The sequence below is a fragment of the Dendrobium catenatum genome, unplaced genomic scaffold, assembly GCF_001605985.2.
Source record: "Dendrobium catenatum unplaced genomic scaffold, ASM160598v2 fragScaff_scaffold_1220, whole genome shotgun sequence".
Classification (NCBI taxonomy): Eukaryota; Viridiplantae; Streptophyta; class Magnoliopsida; order Asparagales; family Orchidaceae; genus Dendrobium; species Dendrobium catenatum.
In genome coordinates, this window is record NW_021319682.1 from 5530293 (window position 1) to 5556698 (window position 26406).

The 26406-nt window shown below is 33.9% G+C and overlaps 1 protein-coding gene and 1 long non-coding RNA gene across 2 annotated transcripts; one reads left to right on the plus strand and one right to left on the minus strand.

Moving 5' to 3' along the window:
• The first annotated feature begins 2839 nt into the window (after positions 1–2839).
• On the plus strand, positions 2840–26029 carry LOC110101232 (protein EMSY-LIKE 3). The gene is made up of 10 exons (XM_020829033.2): positions 2840–3271; positions 7608–7804; positions 8002–8111; positions 8214–8463; positions 8580–8765; positions 8858–8926; positions 24680–24928; positions 25023–25091; positions 25161–25224; positions 25649–26029. The coding sequence occupies exons 1-10, from the start codon at positions 3244–3246 to the stop codon at positions 25672–25674; spliced, it is 1248 nt and encodes a 415-aa protein (XP_020684692.1). The 5' UTR covers positions 2840–3243; the 3' UTR covers positions 25675–26029.
• LOC114580721 lies at positions 20085–25740 on the minus strand. The gene is made up of 2 exons (XR_003702279.1): positions 25620–25740; positions 20085–22564 (listed from the first exon to the last, which is right to left on the minus strand). It is a non-coding gene; the product is annotated as an uncharacterized LOC114580721 (long non-coding RNA).
• Positions 26030–26406: the final 377 nt, after the last annotated feature.

Sequence of the window (26406 nt, forward strand, 5' to 3'; positions counted from 1 at the left end):
CAAATGCCCCTCGACTATGGTTGTCTATTGTCTTCTAAATACGTTCCTCCAACAACCATCGTTTGACTTCAATCCTTGAACATGTAGTAGTAGATCCATCGACCAATATCACCTGACTAAAATGATGATCGCTGACTTCGTTAACTGTCTTTTCAAATAATATAAATGTATGCTATAAATTATAAGATCGATATATACAAGTGTCACCAACTTTAACTTCCAATATCAACACTAAGATTTATGCTAGATTTTTTTTAGTCTTTGGCCTCCTCAGCTTGAAGGAGTTTGACAAAACAAGCAAGCAAACGATCCCTCAAATATATCTTCCACACCATATAGTTTTCCTAACTTCCATCACATAATATATTTACCAAGTTGTATTAATTCCTTCCCTCCATGAAGATATCATTTGCAAATGATGGTAAAAATTAGTGGAATCATTTCAACAAGATTATGCCCCATATTTTTTTTTTTCATTTGTGAAATTTTTATATAAAAACTATAATGTATTTTATAACTATTTTATTTAATATATATGCTAGAATATATATCTTCATATAATACTGATATATTTTCAAAAAAATTATTTTGATCGAGCACGAATCTCGAGGCAAAATCAAGTCGGAAACTTCAAAAAGTAAATCCGGGAGCACATGAACTACGATTTCAACGAGCTTATAGTCAAATTGAGCGTCTCGGAAATACAAACCCAACGATATCAAATTCAACTCAATCCGAGCTCAAATGAGTCCAAATCAAGCACCCAAAGTGCTGTTGGAAAGTTTGTGGGCCTCCGAAGGAGCACCGCTCGCGGGGTTTCGAACGCAGAGGGTACGGCCACACTATCCCGTAGGACAAAACGATCGTAGGCCTCTACACTCGACACGAACGGGTCGAGCCCAAGATCGTCGAATTCCGACATCATTAAGACCTTCAAATATATGGCGAACGGTGCACAATCAAGGGATTCAATATCAACCATCAATTCGACCACTCCCTATTTGCCCCTGATCTCACATATATTTACGAGCTATGCTACTCTAGAAAATCTATAAATAGACCACTCATTTCTCATGAGAGGGGACCTAAGCAAGAAGAAGAGAAGAGAAGAGAAGTATAGAAGGGAATAGCTCCTCCTCGACTATCGCCGGGGTTCTTCTCGCCGCCTGAGTAATGCCAGAATTATGCCGGACACCCGGGTGACGCCGGAATTCTTCCTAAGTAACGTCAAAGTTCAACTCGACGTCAGAATTCGGTCCAACTTCCGGACGACACCTGAATTCTGCCCAATCTCCTTAGTGACGCCGGAACTCTGCTCAACATTGTAACTGAATCTCAATTTAGAAGAGATTCATTGTAATATGATCGTCCTAACTTTGTGGACGAGTCAGCCTCTTGTATCTCAAACAAAACACTAGTGAAACTATTTCAACTGGATGAGGCCCCATGATTTTTTCCCTTTCAGGGTTTCCACGTAAAAATCCCGGTGTTCCCATTTATTTTCTGCTTGTGTGCTGGATATTCGTGCAACACTCAGACGAAAATTTACTAACTCTATCGCCGCGTATACTCTAGCCCTCAACAAATACTAAAATAATACACTCTCACTCTATTATTATAGAAATTTGACGCATAGCAAACACATACAAACAAATATATAAATAAAAGCCATTATAGCAACAATAGATTAATAATGCTACAAACTATTAACATGTGAAGAAAAATCATGATCTCAGCCACTTGACGGGCAGCTGTTAACTGTTGGGAGAATTTCACCATCATAGTGGAGAGCTGTTTTACACATATTACGATATTACACCTGGTTTCCCTAAGTTTGTTGCATTAATTCACATAGTTTCAATTACAAATTTGATGACAATAAAGTTTGTATGATCTTATAATTATTTTATAAAATTTTTAGACTAAATATTGATTGCTTAGTATCTAAAAATTACATCATATTTTACGCTTAATCTGATAAATATATTGGTGGTTTGTCAATAAAAATGGGAGAAATATTTCAGAAACACACAAAAACCACTTACTTCTCCTGGTCAATTAAACATGAATTTAAAATTTTGAATAATCAGAATTCTATTGACCAAACTATTTTAATAATTTCAAGTCAATAAAAATATTGATGAACCAAAATCTTGCTGTTGAAACTTGATCAAGCAAAGATTTCATTTGTTTCGACCACTTGATATAAGTTGGAGCCATCTATTTTAACTTCGGGGCTATTTGGTTGGCTAAAAAAAGAACGCAATGTAAAATATATACTTTAGAGCTGTTTGAATAAATATAAAGTAAATGCTGGAGCATCATCATTGTTTTTGTTTGTTTAGAAGTAATGAATGTAGAGTAAAGTCATAAATGGTGATAGCCGGCGTGCAGCGAGCGGCAAGAGATGATTTACACTCAAAATCATAGGTGTTTGGTTTATGCTTAAAATGAACAACTTCACTTTACATCATATCGCTAAAGTAATCTAACTAAATAGCACCTCAAAGATTGAAGAATGTTTTGAAAATTAGAATAAAGACTGATTTGGGATGACTGCAATTTTTTAAAATTATTATAGAAAAAGTAAAATTTTTATGAAAATTAAATAAAAACAATTTCAAAAATTTTTAGAAAGTAGTGATAAAATAATAGAAAAATAAAACTATGATTATGATCATAAAAAAATATAGCAAGATGAAAGTTGTCTAAATAAATCCTAATTTTAAGCCAATAGACCTTATATTGATGTAAAGATAGAAAGAGCAAAAAAATAAAAAATAAAAATAAATATATATATATATATACGCATGGATACGCGGTAGATCTGATAATTAGCCGCCCTAATACACAAGCTGCCAGCCGAACATGCGGAGGCTGCGGGACGGAATTCAATTTGCGTCCGAAATATTGTTAATCAAACATGCTTGAGTCCGCTTCTCTGTTTCCACTACTCGCCTCTCGTCCTTCAGAGGTCACGACTGTATTCCTTCCCTCCTCTTCTCTCCTACTCAGTTATCTACACCGCCCATCGTCCCTCAATTGCCCCCAAATTCCTCCCCGAAGGTTTGCGAAAATTCGCTCTAAACCTCAATGATCAGTTGAAAACTTGCTTTGGAGCATGAATCTCCGGCCGCTTGCGAGATCTAAATTTTGCTGAGGAGAAGAGTATCTTCAGTCTGTTACCCTGCGGATGTAAATCTCTCTCTAGCAGCTTATTCTTGGCTGCCTGGGTGTTTTTCCATGGAGTATGGTCTTTCTGACAGCAGCGGTGAGTTTGTTAATCATTTCTTGCAGTCACGGAAGTCATTTCTCGTTCTTTCTCGGGGTTTATCCGAACTGGCATTTTTGTTTTCTGGTGAATTTTGACGTCCTTTCTGTCCCGGTGTTATAAATTGGGGACCATCTCCTTGATATATTTGGCAGCGGAGAGGGAGGCAACCAGCATCCTGATGATTAGGTTTAAGGTTTTGAAGCTTGTTAGTCCATGAAAGGAAAGTTACTCTCTTTGTTGTCGGCACGCTAGATAGCCGTTTTTCACTCCGGGTCTGACATTAGGGCATATTTAGGGCTTTAGGTGTTCAGCCGCCAAGCTTTCCCCATGCTAGGTTAGAAAGGTAGGACCTTGATGTTGCTTCTCTAGAGATTCTAATTGCGGAGCAAAGCTTAAAGCTGCTTGTGGTCATCCTTGCTATGCTTTGGCAGGGTTGACATTATCTCCGAGATTGCTTTTCTGAGTCCATCTTATTGCTCTCACACCAGGTGAGCTGGTGTTCTGGCAAAATCGTTTTTTTATACTCTTACTCTGAAACCTTAATAAATTCTACAAATAAACTTAAGAAGTTGGCAAAGCTGAGTTAATTTTGGTGATTTGTGATGAGAGCAATTTTCATGTTTGTGATTGGCTTGCAGTTTGTTATTATTGTTCTTTTTTTTGCATTTATGTTGATCCTGCCACGGGAGATTCGTGATCTAACTGTCAGTGATGAGTTGCAAGAGGGAAGGCTGAAGTTGGAACCATACGCAGGATATTTTCAAGCCCATAGTCTTACATAGATAAAGCCCAACTTTAAAATTTCAATGAACTTCTTGTTGCGTATGTTAAACTTATGACCTAAATCAACAGTTTAGAGTATTTAGTTTGTTGAGGTCTTTTTAGTTGTCAGACAAGGGGCTTTTTGTTGAATATGACAATTTTATGCTCTAAAAACTAAAACCAGTTCTTTTAACCGCCAACACTAGACACTATTTAATTGTCCAAGTTATTTTAAGATACCACATCAAGGGAGTTCCTTTTGAATATGTCAAGTATGTTCTCTAAAAAAGCTAAAGCAGATATTTTAGCTGTTAAAATGCTGTTGCTATCTAATTGGTTATGCTATTCTTTGGTGTAACACCGTTGGAATGTCCTTTGCTAAAAAATTTATTCTCTAGAAAACAAAACTTGAGGCGTTTACATTTTTGTACCTGTTAGGCTGACACTATTCAACATTTATCTTCGTTTGAGCTGCTAAACTGACAGTTTTTTCATATATCAGGTGCATGATTTGGAGACCGTGCCATGGCTACTTAATGCTAATATTTGACATTATTTAGTTTTTTTTGTTCAAGTTCGTTTAAGCTTATGCTTGTGGATATTTTTTTTAAACTACCTTGAAACTTTCTCGTTATGGCATGAATGTGTGAAGCAAAATGCTTATATCTTTAGAAATGGCACCTTGCTGAAATTCATACTAAATACTTCCTTATGCGCCGTGCTAAGTTTGTGTGCATAAGTAGCTGCATGCCCATTGCATACAAACCACAAAAGTGAGAAACAAAAGGCATATAGATGATTTTGAAATGCATTAGAACATTATGGAAAAAGCTAAAGCCATGTGATTTATGACTTGAAATGTAAGCAATATCAAGTCTTTTATACCAAATCTATAACATGACAGATAAAATGCATAGAAATATATAATTTGTAATGGAGTTTATGTTTTCCTAAAGATATGATATGCTAGGACATATTTTGCCTTGCTAACTAGTTTTTGGTCATGTGCCCGCCGGTAGTAAGGCAAACAATGAACAAGAGTTCGAACCTCGAAGTAGTTTTCTATCTGTTATCTGATTGATAATGACTAAGATAGATACTATTATCCATGACTAAGATAGATATGATTTTGTTTATGTTTTTGAAATTTATATTTATTTGGAGTTAGCAAATTTTATTATATTACCTTATTTTTATGATGATTATATTCTAGTAAGGTTAGGGGTAGTTTCAACTTCTATTTTTCACTCCATTTATAGGCATATCCCCATATTCATTGTAAATAACATGATATTATGAATTAAATGAAAATTTCCTTTAACCCCCTTGTTTTGGCTTCCTAGTTTTTCTTGCCTTGAGGATTCAACTTCTCAATGCCTTGACGATTCAACATCAATAGTTTGAGGATTCACTGTTTTGGTATGTTTCCATTTGTTTATTCACATTGTAAACTGATTAAAATCTTGCTTATATTAGCATGAATTTGTGATAGGGAACATTTGAAGATCTCAATTAATTCCTATCAATCTTTAGTAAACAACGAAAATCCTCCACAAGAATCCACACAAAACCGAGAAAACAGTAGAAAATTTGATGAAATAGAAACGAAAAATACCAAGATAAAATGATTCTCTATTCGAGAGGAGGATCTCTCCCAAATCTCTAGGCGCCGCTATAGCCCAAAGGAAAACCTAAATCTAAGAGATCTAAAATTTTAGCCAAATTCCAAATGTCCTAACTCTAGGAAAACAAACTATTTAATGCATAAAAATTCAAAAGGAAATCTCTAAACAGTCCATACATTCAAATTTCCCTCCCAAATCCCTCAAAATTCTTTCCCAAAAAGTTCTGCCGGCTTCTGTGGTTTACACGACATACGAGAGAGACGAATTTCTCCGCCTTTGTCCGTGTGAATCGGTCCCTATGGGACCGGCTGGACAGGTCTAACAATTTGTTATCAGAGTGAATTTTATGTTGCTTTTCTCTCATTTTGATTATCTTTTTAGTTTTTCCATTCAATAATTTCATGTAGTTCTTGCTTATTTTCATTTATTTTTTTCTTGATATTTGTCATCCCTCACTTTCTCTTCTTTAAATGCAACTGTTTCCTGTAAAATTTTCCCCTCAGCTTTCTCTCTCTTGACTTGAGCACCACTCAGGGATCCATATTACCATGAATTCTCTCCTCCCTTAGCACTTATTTGTCTCTTCTTGTAAAGATGAATCATAAATCCTAGATTTTTGTATATTTGCTCTCTATTTGCCCTTCTTACCTCACTACCTTATCAAAACAATAAAAAATGTAAAAAAATACTAATTTCTTACACCCACACGGCCACACCCACCCTTTTTCTTCGCTTGTCACTCTCCCACCTCATCCTATAAATTCCCTTAATCACCTAGAATATTTTTAGCACATTGTTTAAAATCTGAATGTTAATATTTAAATTAAGATTCCATTCAAATCGTAAACCTATTGCTTAACCTCCTGCACAAAATAGACCCGAACCCAACATCATCCAACATGTTCCTTCCATTTATGCCCAAAGTTGGTTTGAACTCCAACAACCATATGTCTTGCTAATGTGTATGCAACTCAAGGAGAATAAATTCTTTCTCTTTCATATTTTGATTCTCTTGTCTTGGTTTTGTTGCTTTCCTAAAGAAATATAGAAAATAAAAAAAGAAAAGAAAAGAAAATACACGAGAAACAAAAAAGGAGAAAATAAATGTAAGCGGCCTTCCCTTTCTTTGAGGTTGCCAGCATGTGTCAGAACATTTGAGCTTGCTCTCTTGCTTGAGTGGACTTTCATCATATTTTGATGATTACACAGACTCGTCTATGTTAGTAACTAGCAATTATAATTTCTTTAAATGTTTCAAAAAAAATGGAGATGTTACCGACCTTTGAGAATCTAGGTTTTTTTTATGGAATGCATTGTTCTTCCTTTGAACTTCAGTTTTTTGGAGGTATTCCACCAAATTTACACTCCAGAATATAATTTTTTTTTTGTTTAGAGGGAATAGATGTCATCTGCCATTTTCCATCTGACATTTGATTGATCATGTTAAATATATATAAGTTTTTTGTTTATGTTTTTTTTTTTTTTTAATTTTTTACTTTCTTTGGAATTAGTAATTATTTTCATATTATCTTTTATTTTATAATAATCCTATAATAAACTTAAGGGATAGTTTGAACTTTTTATTATTGTAACTATTTCTATAAATAAGCTCTTATTTATTATAAAAAAAATCATGGTATGATTAATTAAATGAAAAACTCCTGAACTCTTGTTTTGACTTCTTAGTTTTAGGATTCAACAATGCAATGCCTTGAGGGTTTGAGATGTTTATTCTTATTTCCTATTGATTTCTACAATTTTACTGCATGCCTATTATCACCGACACTGAACTTTTCAACTTATTAAATACTAAAATAAATTTTATTGCTCTGCGTAATTTAGTTTGTTTTTTGATTGCCTTGAAATGGTTTGATAGCGCTGCTGCTGCTTGTGATGATGATTATAGTTGATCAATTTTATTGTGTTCTTTTGGCTTTGTTTTGTAGGGACTGATGATGATCTTCCACCACCACATCAGAATAGAGGTGCAAGAGGGCGTATTGCAGTGAATGGAAGAACTGGTGTTACCCTTCCCTACAGTAGAGCCCAGATTGATATGGAGACTCAGATACATCAGTTGGAGCAGGAAGCATACAGTTCTGTTCTCCGGGCATTCAAAGCTCAATCAGATTTGCTTACTTGGGTAGACATTCGTGCCATCAGAATAAAGTCACTAAGGTTTTGTTTGGGACGGCTTTCTTACTACTTCTTAAAGCATCTTTTTAGTTTAAAAATTTTAATAAGCAGTAAGAAAGCCGTCCCAAACAAAGCCTAAGTAACCATTGTTTCTTTTTTTTCATTCCTGTTTTAACACATTGCTGCGGGAAATTGATTTCACAGGAGAAGGAAACTTTAATAACTGAACTAAGAACAGAGTTAAAAGTATCTGATATAGAGCACCGAGAACTATTAAGCATGGTTAATGCAGATGACCTTATAAGGAGAATAAGGTAAGCCGATGATCAAAAGTTCCTCTTGATCTGCATATGCGTGTGTATTGTATTTTTGTATAGCTGTTCTAATTGTTGGTACGAAATGTTGGTCTGTAAAAGGGAGTGGAGGCAGGCAGGAGGGAGGCAACCTGGCTTGATGAATCATGCACAGCCTGTTCCGGATTCACTGCCTAGTCCTAGTGTTTCGGGGTCTCGCAAGAGGAAAAATGCATCTCAGTCAATACCTTCTTTGCCTCTCAATGTGCCATCGCCTGCAATGCATTCCCAACCAGTTGGTGCTTCCATGCAGCCATCAGTACCAGCTGTAAAGCATGGACCTTCAGGAACCAAGAGCAAGCAGCCTAAACCAGTATGCCAACTATCAAAATTATTGCAACATATGAATTTAACTTTGGCCACTCTGCTATTCAGAAAAATTTGTGGATATGCTTTTCGTCAATTGATTTTGATAAGGAGTCTTTGCAGATTCCCCCCATGGGTCCGAGTGGAAGGGGCCATCTCTCAAATAGGGGTGTCCCTAATGTTATTGCTGCAAATGAGCTGCCTGAAACTGCAGCATATGATCCCCTGATTGGGCGAAAAGTAATGACTAGGTGGCCAGAAGACAACAACTTCTATGAGGCTGTTATTACTGACTATGATCCACAGAAGGTGTGTGTTGGCATCATACTTTCACTTTTGTCATATTTGTGTTTGAATGGGACTCATGTTTATTACTTCCCATTCTCTTTGCTGATTTTCAGGGACTTCATGTTCTTGTATATGATATTAACACGAACAACGAGACGTGGGAGTGGGTCAATCTCAAAGAGGTGAAATGTTTTATATATTTAACTGATATGATTCATATTGATTTTACTTTTATTGACATTCTTTTATTCCCTTGAAAAGTAATAATGAGGAATTCTTTCATATGCACTTATATAATTTTATAGTTTGCTATTTAGAGTTAGACCTGTCAATATTGGACCCGACCCGAACCCGACCCGGAATTTTCGGGTTTGGGTTGACCCGAACCCGAAGCGGGTCGGGTTCGGGTCCGGAAAACTGACCCGTTTGCAAAAACGGGTCGGGTTCGGGTCTGGAAAACTGACCCGTTTGCAAAAACGGGTCGGGTTCGGGTGAACCCGAATAAATCCAGGTCAGTTACGGGTCGGGTCGGGTTCGACCCGTAACCCGAAATTGACAGGTCTATTTAGAGTCACTAGGTTATTTTGTATCTGTGTGGTTTATGCTTAACTTAGTTATAGGGGTGTCAATATATGACCTAACCTGAAAATTATGGGTTATGATCTACCCATTTAACAAATGGGTTGAGTTCTGGTTTAATTTTTTGACCTGATTGACATATTGGGTCGGATTCGGGTTAACCCGCAAACCTGAAATTTACCTGTTTGACCCGGGGTATTTAGGGAAATAGACAATGCCGGGGCATTCAGGGCAACTAAAACAACTAAGATTGACACCCATATTGGCTGGAGTTATCGATTGACAAAAAATAAAATTTCACGTGCGCGAATCGAGGCGACACTTATGTGCACGAACGACAGTGATTTGACGGGCGAATCTAAGCATGATAAATATTTATCATTAATTTAAAAAATGTTAAATTTATATTTCTTACAAAAAAAAAGAAGAAATGAAAATCCTAAATGTAATTAATTATAAACTATATTACCTCCTAACTTAAATACATAATAAAACCCCTCATCCACTTACTCTTAACACGACTCAAACTCATGCACATGAATCCCTCTCTTGGCTCCCTCACTCTTCCTCTTGGCTCCCTCTCTTGTGTGCGCTCGACCCGACATCGCTGGCCTCCTGTCGCCGTCACCGCCTCCAGCTCCACTTGGGTAAACCCCTCCTTTTCCTCTCCTTTCTCTTTTCCTTCATCATCATCATCTTCTCTTCTTTTTTCTTATTTCTTCTCTTCCTCTTCTTCTATTTCTGCTGGCTTCTTCTCCTTCCTCACCTTTCTCTTCTTCTTCCCCAAAACCTAAACCTAATATAACCTTAATTTTTTTTATCCCTTCCTACACCTCAAATCCCCACTTTCCATTCACAAATAATACTCCTCATAAGCTCCTACACCCCCTCTACCAAATCCCTAATGTACCTTCCATTTTCTCTCTTTAGATTTAGAGAGAGAAAATGATTTCTTTCTCTAGACCTCACTCTCTCCTCCTAACACTTTCACCCTCTTTCTCTCTCTACTTGGAGAGGGATTTTTTTTTTAGAATAAAGGTGATGCACAAGATTGTGCGAATTATAGAGGAATTAAGTTAATGTGTTATACTTTAAAACTATGGGAGAGAGTTATGGAGCATAGGTTGCGGCGTGACACTAATGTTTCTCAAAATCAATTTGAATTCATGCCAGGTAGGTCTACTATGGAAGCTATACCTTTATTGAGAGGTTTGATGGAGAATTATAGAGAGAATAATGAGAATCTACCTATGATTTTTATTGATTTAGAGAAAGCATATGATAAAGTTCCAAGAGAAGTATTCTTAAGAGTTTTACATAAGGGGTTTATAATGCTTATATTCAAGTCATTAAGGATGCGTATGTAGGAGCTGTTATTTGTGTTCAAACACAAGGTGGTTTGACCAAATATTTTCTTATTTCAGTTGGATTATATCAAGTATTAGCCTTAAGCCCATATCTTTTTGCTTTAGTCATGGATGTTCTCACTAGACATTTGCAAGATGTTGTACCATGCTGTATACTTTTTTTTGATGATATTCTTCTTGTTGATAAGACTAGTGAGGGAGTTGAAGGTAAACTTGAATTAAGGATGTCAACCTTGGTGTCTAAAGGCTTCCGTTTGAGTAGATCTAAAATTGAATAAATGGAGTGTAATTTTAGTAATAATAGATCTAGTAGAGGGATTGTGACTTTGGGCAATCAAGTCATTAATAAGAGTACATGTTTTAGATGTCTTGGGTCTATTGTTCAGAGTAATGGTGAAATAGATGAGGATATTATTAGTAGAATTTAAGTTGGATGGTTGAAGTGGAGGAATGCATTGAGTTTGTTGTGTGATAGAAAAGCCCCTCTCAAACTTAAGGAAAAATTCTATAAGATGGTAGTGAGATCTACAACGCTTTATGGTGCAGAATGTTGGCCATTAAAAGAGAAACATAATATTAATTTAAGTGCTGCAGAGATGCGGATGCTCAGGTGGATGAGTGACTTTACTCTTAGAGACAGGATATGAAACGAGCATATACGTGAAAAGGTTAAAGTTGCTCCAGTGGAAGATAACATTAGAGAGAGTTTCCTTAGATGGTTTGGTCACATAAAACGACGGCTTTTCGATTACCCGGTTAGGAAAGTAGATGTATTAGATTTGACTTATGTTAAGAAAAATAGAGGTAGACTTAAAAAGACTTGGTTAGAAAATATTAGAAATGACATTTCTTTATTAGATTTATATGAGAATTTGACTCTTAACAGAACACAATGTAAAAAAAAAAAGGATTCATGTAGCCGACCCCATTTAGTGGGGTAAAGGCTTATTGTTGTTGTTGTTGTTGTCTCTCTTTGGAAAGAGAGAAAACCCTTTCATACTCTCCTTGTTCTCTCTCTGCAAAGAGAGGAATAACTCTTTCCCCCACTTTATCTCTCTACAAAAAGAGAGAAAAAGCCAAAAAGAGAGAATTTGTGCGTCACCTTGCCACATTGTCTCGTCGTCGCCTCGTTGCGTCATCTCACCATCTGCCTATTCGCTGCCGCACACTTTAAGGATAGACCAATTTGCTATGGCGACAACTCAAATAATGACCATCTCAGTGATGACAGTTCAAATGATTTTTGAGTTGCGAATTATTTCACCTTTCATTAAGAATTAAATGTAAATGAGTTGGGAATTGAGAAAGAAGAAATTTGGAGTTGAACTTGATGTGATATGATACTTTTATGCAATTTGTATATTTAATATTGTTTTGGTCTTATAATATTTGGATTTCAATTCTATTTCACATAATTTATCATTTGTCACGTTATACCTTGTGCAATTTTTGTTTCATATGTATGTCAATTTATTAATTTATAATTCAATAGAAAGTTAATATGTCATCATTTAACAAATTATTTAGGTATTATATAAAAAATTATTTTCGACCTTTATTTTCACTTTAAACAATTTTTTGATTTTGAGCCTTATGCCTCGCCTCACGAACAAAAAACATCTAAATACCTAATTGCGCAATTTTAAACCTTGGTTTTATTTTGTGAATTGTTATGCATGTGAAATTAAGTACTCGTGATTACTTTTCTTGGTAGGCAGGGAAACACTGATGTGTATGTAAAATCCTAAGTACCTGTGACTACCTTCTCGGTAGACATCTTTTTTGGCGTGGTGGGCAGGCCTAGCACAGTCCGATGCGACCCCCTACATGAGCACGACATTGGGGTGCTGTTAAAATTTGGACAAAAATAAAGAACTTAGACTAAATTTTGGGGAAGTAAAATGTAAAATTAAATTGACAAACAAAATGAAAATGCATGAAACCATAAGTTGCAAATACTGAAAATAGAAAAAAAAATGAATTAAAATCAAACTTACAGTGAACTTGTAGAAGAATTGATTGCTCGACTAACACTAGAACAAATACGAACTAAAATTCAACCCCCCCCCGCTAGCTACAAACTCGTGCACACTAAAATTCCTTAGTAACACCCCCTCTTTGCAAGTTAAAACGCATGATAAAAAACTAAGTTAAATGAGCTCCCTATTTATAATATTAGAATCAATTCCCCTAAGGTGCTCGCCAAGCTCAAATCCAGAACACAGAGACAAAATATATGTATGCAAAAAATGTGTTAAGGGTCAAATATGAAGGTTAACGGGAAATAATTAACTAAAAAATATAAAATTATTTAAGTTCCTACGACGGTGCATTCATATTAACGGCTGCCACAAAATTCCTCCCATATATCTTCGATAATCACCTTAATTAAACGATCCTTAATGAAAATATGTCGTTAATCATATTGCAAGTCATGGGTGTGCAAGTGCCCTAGGTAACGTACATGTCAACGGCAAAAAACAAGGGGATTCATATTGGCATGAATGCCTTGTACACCCTGTGAATGCTTGCACATACACCGTTGTGTGTCACGAGTTGTATGACTCTCTCATTAAGGTATGTGAAACATGTCAAATCAATAAAATAAACATCTTTCACACGTTATTTGATCATATAGTGCAAATATACTCGCGACATAAAAGTGCACTATATGAGAATACTAAGTAGCGTGTATATGCGTATCGTTGATCATGCAAATACATCTTACAAATGCATCAACAATCTTATAAATTCGCTAGTGCTTCGTGCAAGTCTATCGAGATTTCTGCAAGTGTTCATGCAAGTGCACCGCATGTGTAAATGCATTGCACGTGTGTACTTTGCAACATACAAATGAGTCATGCATGCATGTCAATATTACACAAATATATCATGCATACACCGAATAATATGCAAATGTATTGTGTATGTACAAAATACAATATGCAAACACATCCTGCATGCACCACGTAACATACAAAATGTCATGCAAGCACGTTAAGTAATGCGCAAATGCATATGCAAATACACAAGTATGCATAAAACATGCAAATGAATATGCAAGCATGCAAATACATACACGAATGTGTATGCGAACATGCATATATGTCATATACATCCATTGCATCACATATATATGCCGCGCAATGTGCAAAATGTATTATATAAATGAACATCATTCAACATATACATGCATTATACGCCGTAGTAGTGCATTACATTGACATGCAAACACATTACATGTCGTGCAAATACATTAAGTTATCACCCAAATGTATTATGCAAACTACATATGATTGTGTGTATCATGCAATCATTTAAAATGTATCAATCATCCCCATAAATATATTATGCAAAAAATGTACTTGAAAAGCACGTGTCTTGCATGGGCTCCAACGAGCGTTATGAATACAAGTGTGATGTTTGAGAATGATGTGTGGGCTATAGAAATGATAAGTATATTCTAAGACTATTGAAATTCATACATTATTTAGAAATGAAATTTATACTATTCACATAGGCTACAAATATATGTGTCATGTCTGAGAATCATTTGCGGACTAGAAATTATTAAATAAATTTTCAAAAGAATGCAAATGCAAATGAATGTCCACATGGGCTTCGAAGAACACTACAAATATAAAAGCATGACATTTGAGAATGCTGTGCAGACTGAAAAATAATAAATGAATTTTAAAAAGCATGCAAATGCTAATGAACATGTATATGGGCCCTGACGAGTGCAATACTAGGATGTTTCGCGGGCTGAAAAATAATAAATGTGTTTTAAATCCATCACTTTAAAAGTGTGCAAACTTAAACATATTATGCAAATGCATTATCATGCACATATATCACTTAAAATGAAATTTAAATGTCTCGCTTGTGCTCTGAGCGCTATGCTAAATTTTTAAACTTGAGGTCCGAGAATATTGCGTGAGTCAAAATTGAACCTAAGTTTTGAGTTTGATCTTCCTCCTTGAATGGATTGGAGTTAACACGACTTGAACCCCTGAACAAATACATGATCATAGCATCTACTGGAGTATTTGATTTAATATGTTCATATTAGTTCTGAAAAGTCTCTTATAAGAAAGATTCACTCAGTAAAACACAAATCCTTCGGACTGACGCTCGTTGCATTAAACAGAGTATTTGATTTTATACCTTCACCTTAGGCTTTCAAGGCCTCTTTTAAGAAAGGTTCATTATTAAAAATATAAACTCTCAGAGCCGACTCTCATTGAATTAACCGAGTTATTTAATTTTATACGTTCCGCCTTCAAGGTCTCTTATAAAGGAAATTCACATATTAAGTACATACTCTCGGTTCCAATATCTATACGATAAGCTTAAAAATCAGTTGTCAAACCCGATCCACTATTGGCAAGTAAACATAGTCGACAAGGTTCGACTAATGAAATGGAATTACCAACAAACCTTGATGATGACCATGTTAAAAGTCAATGTGAACCGGAGGGATCTTTACATTTTAAATGCCCCCAAATATCAAAATTAATCATCAAGGGACCCTGATTTTAATAAAAGTTCAAAACTCAAAAATCGTTAAAACTTAAAATATTCAAGATGAAATTAATCACTTATATACTTAAAATAAAATTTATCCACCGTCTCCAACAATTTGTAGAGGTGAATAAATCTAGAAATCACTTCAGCTTACAAATAGAGAATATCCAATCTAGAATATTACTAGAATTCATTTTCAAACAATCTCTTGCCAATTAGGACATGACACGGGTTCTGTAGCCGATGGCTTCGCTGCCACATTGCTTCACAGTTTAACGATTAGGACTGGGGCTCTTTGACCAAATGGTTTTGCTGCCAAATTGTACCACGAAATTATGGTCACAGCTAGAGCTCGCATGTTTTCTAATGATTTTAAATCTTTGAGTAATGAATCAATATGGTATAATCGATAGGCATAAAGCCCTTTGTTAGCTAAGGTGGACTCAAATATGTTCCCTTAGATAAATATTAACCCTAAATCTAGAAGGTATCGTTAGACGATGCAACCCATAATTGTCGACAATGTTCCTTCGGTCAGGTTGGGTCGATTAACTCCTTTAATAATTAGATTTGATACCATGCTAGTCTGGGATGACGGAACCATGGGATCTTGATTAGGCCCATCATCATTCCCCCATTGCTCATTTTAAGTGTATGATGATAAATTTCAGATCTTAAAAACCTTCGAATTCAATTTTTAAACCATAAAATTGCTGCTATTATATGCTGAGTACTCAGTGCCTATCTAACAATTAACCTTAATCGAAAGTGCTCGCTCGTTATCGGGAGGGATAATTAATCATAGGGGCTCGCCCTATGGAAAATTCCAGACCCCAGATCATAAAGTCCTCGCAAAATGAGGGTGAAATATGTGCGTAGTTTCTTATCTAAAACCTAATCTGCCTTGTAAAAATTTTCTCTGGAATTTAAACTCGTTAAAACTCTTATTGTCAACAAAAAAAAAGGTGTGGAGAGGTTGGGGTGTGAATTTTCGAAGCCCACATTTATCAATATTACCATCATCATCATTTCTTGTATCCTACTATTTGGGATTAGCTTTTTGAACCCATTCTTTAATTATTGTTGTTCGATATTGCATGAGGTGTTAAATCTATTTTGTGAAAATTTTCTTGCACAGTTTCTATCCATGATACTGTAGGTCTATGCCTTTTACCTCCTAATCTTTCCACATCAATTTTAGTTGCCCGTTTTATAGGTGTGTAACTAGCCTATTATCTAAATCATTAAAAATGTAACTTCCTGTTTACTTATCATCCTCTTTGCAAAAAATGTAGTTTCTATATAATCATTATAAGTATCACTATCACTTTTTCACAACTTAAAAGGATAATTTTTTTTAACAATTTTTTGTACCTTCGCACTCCATCGATTTGTCTTCTTGTATAAGATCTATTTTCAGACCCTCCTGATTTTCTTGCAACAATGTCAAGTGTTTAACAACATATACACCCTCCCTCTTGAAGTTTCATCATCTTATTCTATCCCATTTAATATATTTTTTATCATTTTTTGAATACTCCTGACTCGTTTGATATACATCTATAATCACTACTCTATGTTGTATGGTCAAACTATCTCTCAAAATCACCTTATAGTATTAAAAAATATTTTATTGTCTTGTAATTGAAAACAAGTTTATTTTTTATTTTATAATTTATGTTAACTATTGCAAGATCAGATGCAATTTTGAAGTATAATATAGTTTACCTTTTCATATTTCCATCTCTTAATCTCTCTTCAGATTAGATTCTCTTATATCCTATCCTTTTAGAACTTGCATGCTCGCAAGTCACTCTAACAATTATCCTCTTTTCTCGAAGTATACATGTATCCATCTTACAAAATGGATGTTCAAATTATGATTTCATCCAACTTGAAAATATGAACACCTAACACATTTATGATATTCTTTTTGATATTTAATTTAGTAGCAATCACTTTATCATTAACCTAATTCTTTCTAATAATTTTGTTTTCAACTCCATATCCACTATAATATCCTACCTCATTTCCATTATTAGCCCTTTAAAAATACCTCATTTTCATTATTAGCATTTCAAAAATACCTCATTTCCACTGATATGTAACTTATTATCTATGCACTTTTTTTGTTTCCTTTCCCTTTAGTTCTTATAAGTAAGCTATATTGATTTTTCTAGTCATAATTTTGCCCATTTTTTTGCAACAATTGTATTAAATTGTGGCGCCCACTTGCAAGTAACTTCTTAGGCAACCACGGCTTATTTTTTAATGCAACTATGTTAAGCTGTGTGAGAGGTGATATGTTAGCAAATGTTTGCCTATTTCTTATCACGTTCAGGTTAAATCATGGTGAGTTACTCTTCAAATTTGGATTCATTTCTTTCATTTTAATTTTGTATTAGTTTTATGATTAGTTGTCAATCTAACATTAATCCTTATTTTTTCTTATTCATGGGATTGATAAGATTTTATGGTTAGCAATACATCATTTAAGGTTTTTAAGTAATTGAAGGTTTTTAACTAATCAAGTTAAAGCTAATGATGATTATTATATCATATTAAGCTTTGGCAGGGACTTAGAAGAAAATAAAAATTGGTTTCACATTTGCAGAAGTCCTGTTCTTGATTTTCTATTTTTCCTACCTCACTACTTTATCATTTTCTATCAATTTCTTTTGCTAACTAGCTTCTGAATGTGATTGTGTTTAATCGTTGAGTAGTTGGTTATGATTAAATCATTTTATGTTTTACTTACTATGTTTTGAAAAACAAGTTTAGGCTACTTATTTTTTTCTATAGGTCCCAATGTCGTGTTCTATTTTACCTTTACTTTGAAAGTTTTTCTTGTTTTTGAGCGTGGGCATCCATTAACTTGGGTACTTAACTACACCATGGCTCATGGTACGTATAAGCCTTTTAACTTTGCAACTTCGAATTTAAGTTTGCATGAGGCATAGTAGTGAATATGAGATTCAATAAAAAGTTTCAAAGATCTGGTTAGAATTCCATGGAAGCATAGTTTGTCCAATGTAAGCGTAGAAGCTAGTGGGATGTATTTGGAAGCTGCCCATGCTTGAAAATTACATATGTTTCTCTTTTTAGGCAATCTAATATGATAAATAATGTTGAGAAGGTTTAGATCTGAGAAGATGATGTGGAGGATTAGGTATTTCAATTTTTCAATTAGAACAACTGGAAAATATGTTGAAGGTGAATATAGTCTGTCACAAGCTACACCGATATTAGACTTGGGAGTGAGGACACAGTATAATCATAATAGGACACAACATGTATTACATAAAAAGCAGGGGAAACATTTTAATTAGGAGCATCATTTATATATAATTAAGTAAAAGAAACTTAATTTAAAAAGGAGCAAAAATACAAATCTAATATGCTTTTTCACTTATAATGCAAATTCTCAGTAAAAAAAAAAAAACTGAAAATTGAAGAGGCTCTGCCTGAAAATAGCAAGTTAATATGTATAGGAATTTTTATTAAAAAGGATTAATTAACATATATGTTATATACAAAATTTGTACCAGTAATATTTTTAATTTCTTTTCGATTTGTTCAAATTTTAGTCAAATGGTTTAATTTAATTTTACTGTTTAATGTTATACTCGAGAAATTTAACATATTTATCTTCTAATAGTTTTATTTTATTTTTTTCTAATGCCAATCTAGTAATGGCAACCTAACATTACTGTTAATTTTAAGGCTATTTAGTGAATATTGAAAATTTAATTTAATAAATCTTGGAGGTGCTGAATATTGAAAATTATAATAATGAAAATTACTCGAGTTAATAGATATCAAATTTGATTAAATTTTAATTTTTTTTTTGCATATTTAATATATATTTTGTAGTTTATAAATAATATGAAGAAAATAGGCATAATACTAAATGTAAAAAAATTATCAAATATTTATAACATTAATTTTTATTAAATATTTATAACTTTCATTATATATAGAGAGATTTTACTTTTGTCTGGCAATTGGCGTTGTCAAACCATTGCCGATGCCAATTAATTTTGATGAAGATAGTGCTTTTCAGTTTTGGTTTGATTTTTATGATTTAAATTGATTTCGGCTCTATTTATAATTTCAAATTTATTTGAAATCAATCTAACAATTATTAATAATTTCCATTTTGCAAAAATTTTAAACATTTCTAAAAATTATGCTATAATTCTATCATTAAACCCACATTATATATATATATATAATTTAAAAGTTGCATTATGTTATATTTTAAATATTTTTTAATATTGATAATTAAAAAGTAGAATCAAAGTTAAAATGTTACTGATAAAATTATCAAATCTATTAAAACAGAACTTATTAGATTAAATAAATTAAAATTTAAAAAATTAATTTGCACATTTGAGTTTTGGGAGCTTTTGTTCACTGCCTCTATAAAATACAAACTTTCCATATAGCATGTATGTTAATCTTTTTTTTTATAAAAATTTATGTTAACTGTTTTTAGCCATGGTGGGTAGAGCCTCTCCAATTTTAGTTTTTTTTTTTTGCGTTTTTACTGAAAAATGCAAATATGATTTGTGTTTTCAATGAAAATGCAAATTAGATTTGGGTTTTCACTAAAAACGTAAATTAGATTTATGTTTTTGCTCCTTTCTAAATTAACTTTAAATTAAACTTATTTTACTTAATTATATTTAAATAATGCTCCTAATTAAATTTTGCTAAAAGCAGGATCAACAAAAAATTGGTTTAATTTTAATTATATTTAAGCTTTTATTATGTTTATTGTCAACAATGTTAACACTACTATTGATTATTAGGCATGATTTTGTTAATTTCAACATTATATTGCCCACATAAAATGCCACAATAATAAAAAAAAGGTTATATAACTTTTCAAAATGTCCAAATAAAAAACATAAAATAATAAATTGATGTATCACTAATTGAGCCAACACACTTGGCATCATTCCATCACTCCTAAGACCAATGCCCTCTTCCATAGAACCTTCACCGTCGCTTGTAAAAATATAGTTTGCTAAGCTAGCCCCGAAAAAAAAAAAAAAGACACTTCACCATCATTGTTTGTCACAATCGTTTCAGGGTGCATCCCTACTGAGTTAGGGTGTCTTGATTGCTTATTCGCGTTCAACTATAATTTTGGGAAAAAAATGTTGCAAACATGATTTTCAACTTGTCAAAGGCGTGCCATTGCCTTGTATGAGATGGGCGAATAAGGTTTTTGAAATGCCCATGCTTCATAGGTTAGAAGAATGTAGAATTGGAGAAATTATTCTATGCGGACACCGGACGGAGAGAACCGTTCGTATTTGGTGCGTTTTTGCAAATACTCGGTAAGAATGCATCAAATATTCAATTATGAATATTTACTGAGTATTTATTCAATTATTTAAATATCCAACTTTGGGCATTATATCTTGTCATGCTGCAGCGTTGTTAGCTTTATTGTTAAATGCAGCCCCTCTTTATGGCAAAAGCTAACAGGGCTTGAACTTATAATCATAAGGAACTGTGTTTCCCAGGTGAAGAATGTTCAGTGTTGTAATTACTGTTTTCTAATCAGTTGCTGTTACTTTTGTGTCATACATTGCAAGAAAGTTTCAAAGTGCCTTTATAGTTGCACATTTAAAGGTTTTTGGAATAGGAGAGCTTGTTAAAAGACCATAAACAAAAAGCAAGAAAATAGCTAAGGTCGGTTTTCTTTATTGACCTAGCAACTGCTCTACATTTGTCACAATTTGTCTTCTAGTCAGTTATCCTTGGAGTAAGACATTCGAATCGCATGCTTCTGGACACAAGTCGAGTTCTTTTGAAGTGGAAGGGAACTAATGCAGCCTCAGGATATACCCCTCACTGAACTCATTGTAGTCCTTAATTATATATTTAGTTGGCTGCTAGTGGATGTATACATTTCCATCCTCACCCATAAAGGAAATATCTCATTATATGCCAAATCATGAAGAGGGAAGACACATTACACAATTATTGATGACATTATTGGCCAGTTTATAAATAAATTTTCATATTTGCTTCCTTCACTTCAAGTTTTTCCAAATCTTCAGAAATTTAGAGATTTAGATGCTTCTGTTTTTTTTCCCTACTTTTGATTCTTTCCAAGCATCTTATTCCTTGATTTTCGGCTCTGTTTCTTCTGAAACTTTTGTAGAATTAGTCAAATCATAATTTGATCTGTCATCTTCAATCGTCTCTCCCCCTTTTCTCTATCAAAAGCCTCAGCTTTTAGTTCTGATTCAGGTACATCTTTAACCAAGTAAACTTCTCCAAAGCTTTCTAACCCCGCTCAACCATTCTTTACAGAAGAAAGCTCATCATCTGAAATCTTAAATGAATTCTATTTGCGAAGAAGTAGCAGTCGCCATGTAGCATCACTTGATTTTCCAATTTCCATAAAAAAATTGCATTCCCATTTAAATATATTTATGTTTCTAGTTTTCCAGTTGATTCATTTTCTGCAAACGTTGTTCCTGAATTGCATTCGTTGCTGATTTCTTCCTCAACAGGAGAAGGAAGCTACTCTGCAATGATGTCTCCTTTGATCTTCTTCATTATTCAGATAATCATGATCATGATTGTGTCTGCGATCATTATCTTCATCACTTCCTATCAAAATGAAAGAATCATGTTGCACTTGTTCAATCTTGTTGATAGAATTCACTGAAATTGTTATATTTTTTGAATCAAAACTTAAATGATGAACCCACAAAACCAGCATAAAAAACCAAGATCTTTCAGTCCTTTGGCTACGTGCAAATCACTCGTCATAAAGTACAGGAATGGAAATAGGGATGACATCGGCAAAGCTGATTCCATAATCAGCTTATGTAGACAAAAACTTTCAATGTTGTATTTGGTTTCATTGAGCATGTCCTCGTCTGTTTCCGGGGTGTTCTTAAGGCTAATTGTAATTTGTTGAGCTCTCCTGCTGCACTGTTAACCTTTGCTTGTTTTATCAAAAGCCTTACTTGCATGTACCTGGTTCCCATGACGGCTTCATACAACGCGGAGCTAAGCTTACATAGCTATTTTGGATTTCTCAGAATCATCTCTAGTAATTCCAAGTTTTAATTCCAGCTTTTTGTCTATGAGACTCTCCGTATTAGAACTGCGTAGCTTCTCATTGTTCACGTCTGTTCCTTCACTTCTTCCACTTTCTGGATCTCGGGCTTCAGAACTGTAACTGCCTTTTCTACATCTAGCACTTCTAACTTAGCTAAATATGTTGGTGATCCGATTCTTTGTGATCTGCTTTATGCCTTTCTACTTCAAGCGCCAATATTTCACCCTTCCCCTTAAGACAAATAACCTCGGATTCTGCATCATTCAGCAAAGAATGGCTCTCTTTTTATCTTTTTTGTCAAAAAAGCAAGAATAGATACTTTATTATCTATGAGAATTGAACGAGGCGAAAAGTTTAAGGGTAACTTTACTATTTAAGAAAAAACCTTTTTGGATAAAAATATCATGATATCTCACTACAAGCCAGTAGTGGGAATAGATACTTCTACCAGCAGCCACCTATAAGATATAGTTAAGGGCTAAAATTTACATGGTGGTTAACGTAAAGAGTAATTAGGGCTACATTAAAAGATCTTAGCTAAACTAAATAGAGTAACTAAAATGAGCTCAGTTGGGGGCGTATCTTGAGGTTACTTTTGAAAGTTCAAAGGGAAATTATTGTTATGGAATCAATTGATGTAGCTTAGGCATTAGATAGTAGCAAAGGGATTGGTGAGGGTGGGGTAGGAGCCATGATTAAACAACTAAGGTTTTGCTTGGGACGATTACTCTTAAAGTAGTTTTTAGTACATTTTTTGTATTAGAAAGCTGCTTTAAGAAGCAGTAAGAAAGCCGTCTTAAACGAATTCTAAGGCTTCGTTTGGGACGGCTTTTTTTCTGCTTCTTGAAGCAGCTTTCTAATACAAAAATTTTAATTGTTATGCTAAAAAGTTGCTTCACGAAGCAGTAAAAAAGCCGTCCCAAACAAGCCGTCCCAAACGAAGCCTAAGTCTTTGTTTATGTAAATGCTTATGTTTCAAGTTACAGAATAGAAACAATTCTAATAATACGTCTTAAGATACATACAAAATAATATATACTTTCTTCAGATTTCATTCTTATCAACCATTTTGCAAGTATAATTAAGCCTTGCATAGTCCCAAAGCCTTGTGTAATTCATGCTGATTAAAGTTAATTACAAAGTGTAATATAAATATGAGTTGATTTATCAACTTACCATTCAAGGCATACATTTTATTTTAAATTATTGGGTTAAATTTCAGTAAACAAAAAAATAAATTAATTCAACATTCTACAATATGTGGGCTGAAAATCATATTATTAAAATATAGAGATTGAAAGAAATGCCTAACTGAAAATTTTTTAGTACTTCAAATTATCTTAATTAACTTTTTAAGTATATGGGTTTTTAGCCCTTTATGCTTAGAAAGTAGTAGCTAATAATTTAGCCAAACATATAATAAATTATTTTTTATTTTCAGAAAGCACACAAACAGTAATTTATTCAAACAACATTATTAACTTTAGCTTCATTACATTAGATTTTAAAGACTAATTTCTCTACAATGACTTTTGAACCAGCTTTTCTTGCATCTGCTGCTGAGTCAAATAAAGCCTAATTTGGTAAAGGATTATGTAACAGTTTATTTAGAAATAGTTTATTCCTAAATGCGAAATGGTTGGACATGAAAGTTATAGCTTTTGATAACTGACTTGGGAGTAACTAAGGCTTCATTTAGATGGCTTTTTTACTGCTTCTTAAAGCAGCTTTTTAATACAAAAATTTAATTTTTATACTAGAAAACTACTTTAAGAAGCAGCAAGAAAGTCATACCAAACGAAGCCTAAGTTTGAATATGGATGGGCTTGGTTACCTTTGTGATCTTAAAATTTTGATAAAACAACAACAATTAAGGATATACGGATAATGCTGGTCCATGCATATTAGATTTCTCATGCCTTTGGACTTCAAGTCAAAGTGTGACTGGATTATGCATTTTGTTGGTGGAGATATTTTAAATATTTATCTTGTTTAAAATTAGCATTTTCCCCCCTTCCCTTTTATGAGTAAAGGATAGGAGTCTACAAAAGCAGCAAGCTGCTTAAAAACTTTAAACTTATTATTTTTGCTAATTTGATGTTAAATTTGTGCGTAATTATCATATAATATTAATCGTGATCATCATTTGTCACAATCCAACTATTTTGAGTTGGCCTTAGAAATCTTCATTCTTTCATTTGTTCCTGTTTTAAGAGTTTTTGGCAGGTTAACCTGCCTATTATTCACAAATCATTTTATGTGTTGCACTTAAAATAACCTTTATTTGTGGCCTAAATCAGCCTACCGTTCTGTAATCGTTCAACTCAGTATATATACCAATGGGATATTCATCCTTTCATCAAGTGCAGATTTCTCCTGAGGATATCAGATGGGAAGGTGAGGATCCTGGTTTCCAAAATCGAGGAGTTCGCGGGGGAGCTGGTCGAGGGGTCAAGAAGGCTCCAGTTCGTAACAATGTCATTCGATCCGGTTTAGGTAGGGGAAGAGGACCTTTGAAGCATCAGTCTAAGAAAGATCTAAGAATATCACAAAATGGAATTGGGAAAAGGGTTTCTGGTGACATTGAGATACTAAACACCGATAGCCTACTAAAAGAGGTACTAATGATTCTCTGATCACTTCACATATAGTTACAAATGTTTTTTTTTTTTTTTTTAATTTAGTCCAAATTTTCTACCTATTGCATTGTAGGTGGAGAGAATTTTCAGTGCTAGTCACTCAGATCCAGTAGAAGTTGAGAAGGCAAAGAAAGTGCTCAAGGTAAGAACTAAAATATGCAGAGTTGGGTCATGCATGATTTGTTCTAAACACTGAGAGTGTTCTGTGCAGGAGCATGAACAATCACTCATTGATGCAATCGCTAGGCTTGCTGATGCATCTGACGGAGAAAGTGGTAAATATGAATAGCCGTACCTTTGAATTTATTCTACCTGATGTCTCCTTGGCTTCAGTCAAGACAATATTTTTCTGTGTAAAATAAATTATGTCAGAAACCTCTTTTCTCAAGGTGATGGAATACTGATATAGATCATTTCTTTTTTATAGTCTACTTTGTAATCTTTTCTTTGTTGTTTCAATTTATTTTCCTTTTATAAGCAAAGACTATATAGTTACATATTCAATATGAATAGTTACTCATTAAAAAATGAACAAAATACAGTAATCATTTTGTATTTTGGCTTCTTGCGAATCTAAACAACATATAAAATGTCTATCATGTAATTTACATATTCAATTGATCTCAAACTAGATAGATGCCTTATATTAAATTATTAATATACTGCGAACCTGTGATTGAAGAAATTTCTTCTCTTCAGCGGATTGTGACCAGTCCTTCCCCTGAAAGCAGCAGAAGGTGAAGGACAAATAGACAGATTCTCATCAGGCATGAAAAAGCTGGGAGTTCAAGAGCATATTTGTTCGAGCAAAGCTTGAGAGGGATTGATTGTTCTTGTGATGGCTATGATAAGCAATGTGGCCAAGTAACCAGACAACTAGGATAAATGGAGCTACTAGGAATTGTTCATAGCATTAGTCATGAGTTTGTTTATGTTTCCATAGTTTTTAGTGGAGGCTGTTAATATGTAACATTTCTAGCCTCCTTTTGTGCGATGCTTGAAAATTATTATCTGATTTGTTAACAAATGGAAATTCTCTGGTTTTATGGTAGCAATAGATGAACCATGAATTCAGTTCAATTTCAAAACATTTTTTTTCTGGAAAGCTGCTGTTGTAATTTTGTATCATGACAATTGGGCATAGCTCAGGCTTTAGGGTTTAATACTTTTGTAATAGACTGAGTACATAACTTCCAATTTGTGGTCCGGTTCAGGATGTGCCACAGAAAAACTGAAGCCAATCTTAAAAAAGGCTTCAAAAAACGTTTTTATATGACATGCTTTGAATATCTACACTTTTAATGTAAGAGTATTTGCTGCTTTGAAAATATACTCACGTAATATAAGAGTACCTGCTACAATGTTCAACTCATAAGCCCCAAAAGAAAATCTTCAAATTGTTGTATACTAGTACAACAACAATAACGTCAAGTCTTTGTACCATTACGTGGGGTCGG

Coding starts and splice junctions, on each gene's coding strand:
- LOC110101232 (XM_020829033.2), top strand. CDS start 3,244: ATGGAGTATGGTCTTTCTGACAGCAGCG. Junction 8,766..8,857: donor CTGACTATGATCCACAGAAG/GTGTGTGTTGGC, acceptor GCTGATTTTCAG/GGACTTCATGTTCTTGTATA. Junction 25,092..25,160: donor AGGCAAAGAAAGTGCTCAAG/GTAAGAACTAAA, acceptor TGTTCTGTGCAG/GAGCATGAACAATCACTCAT.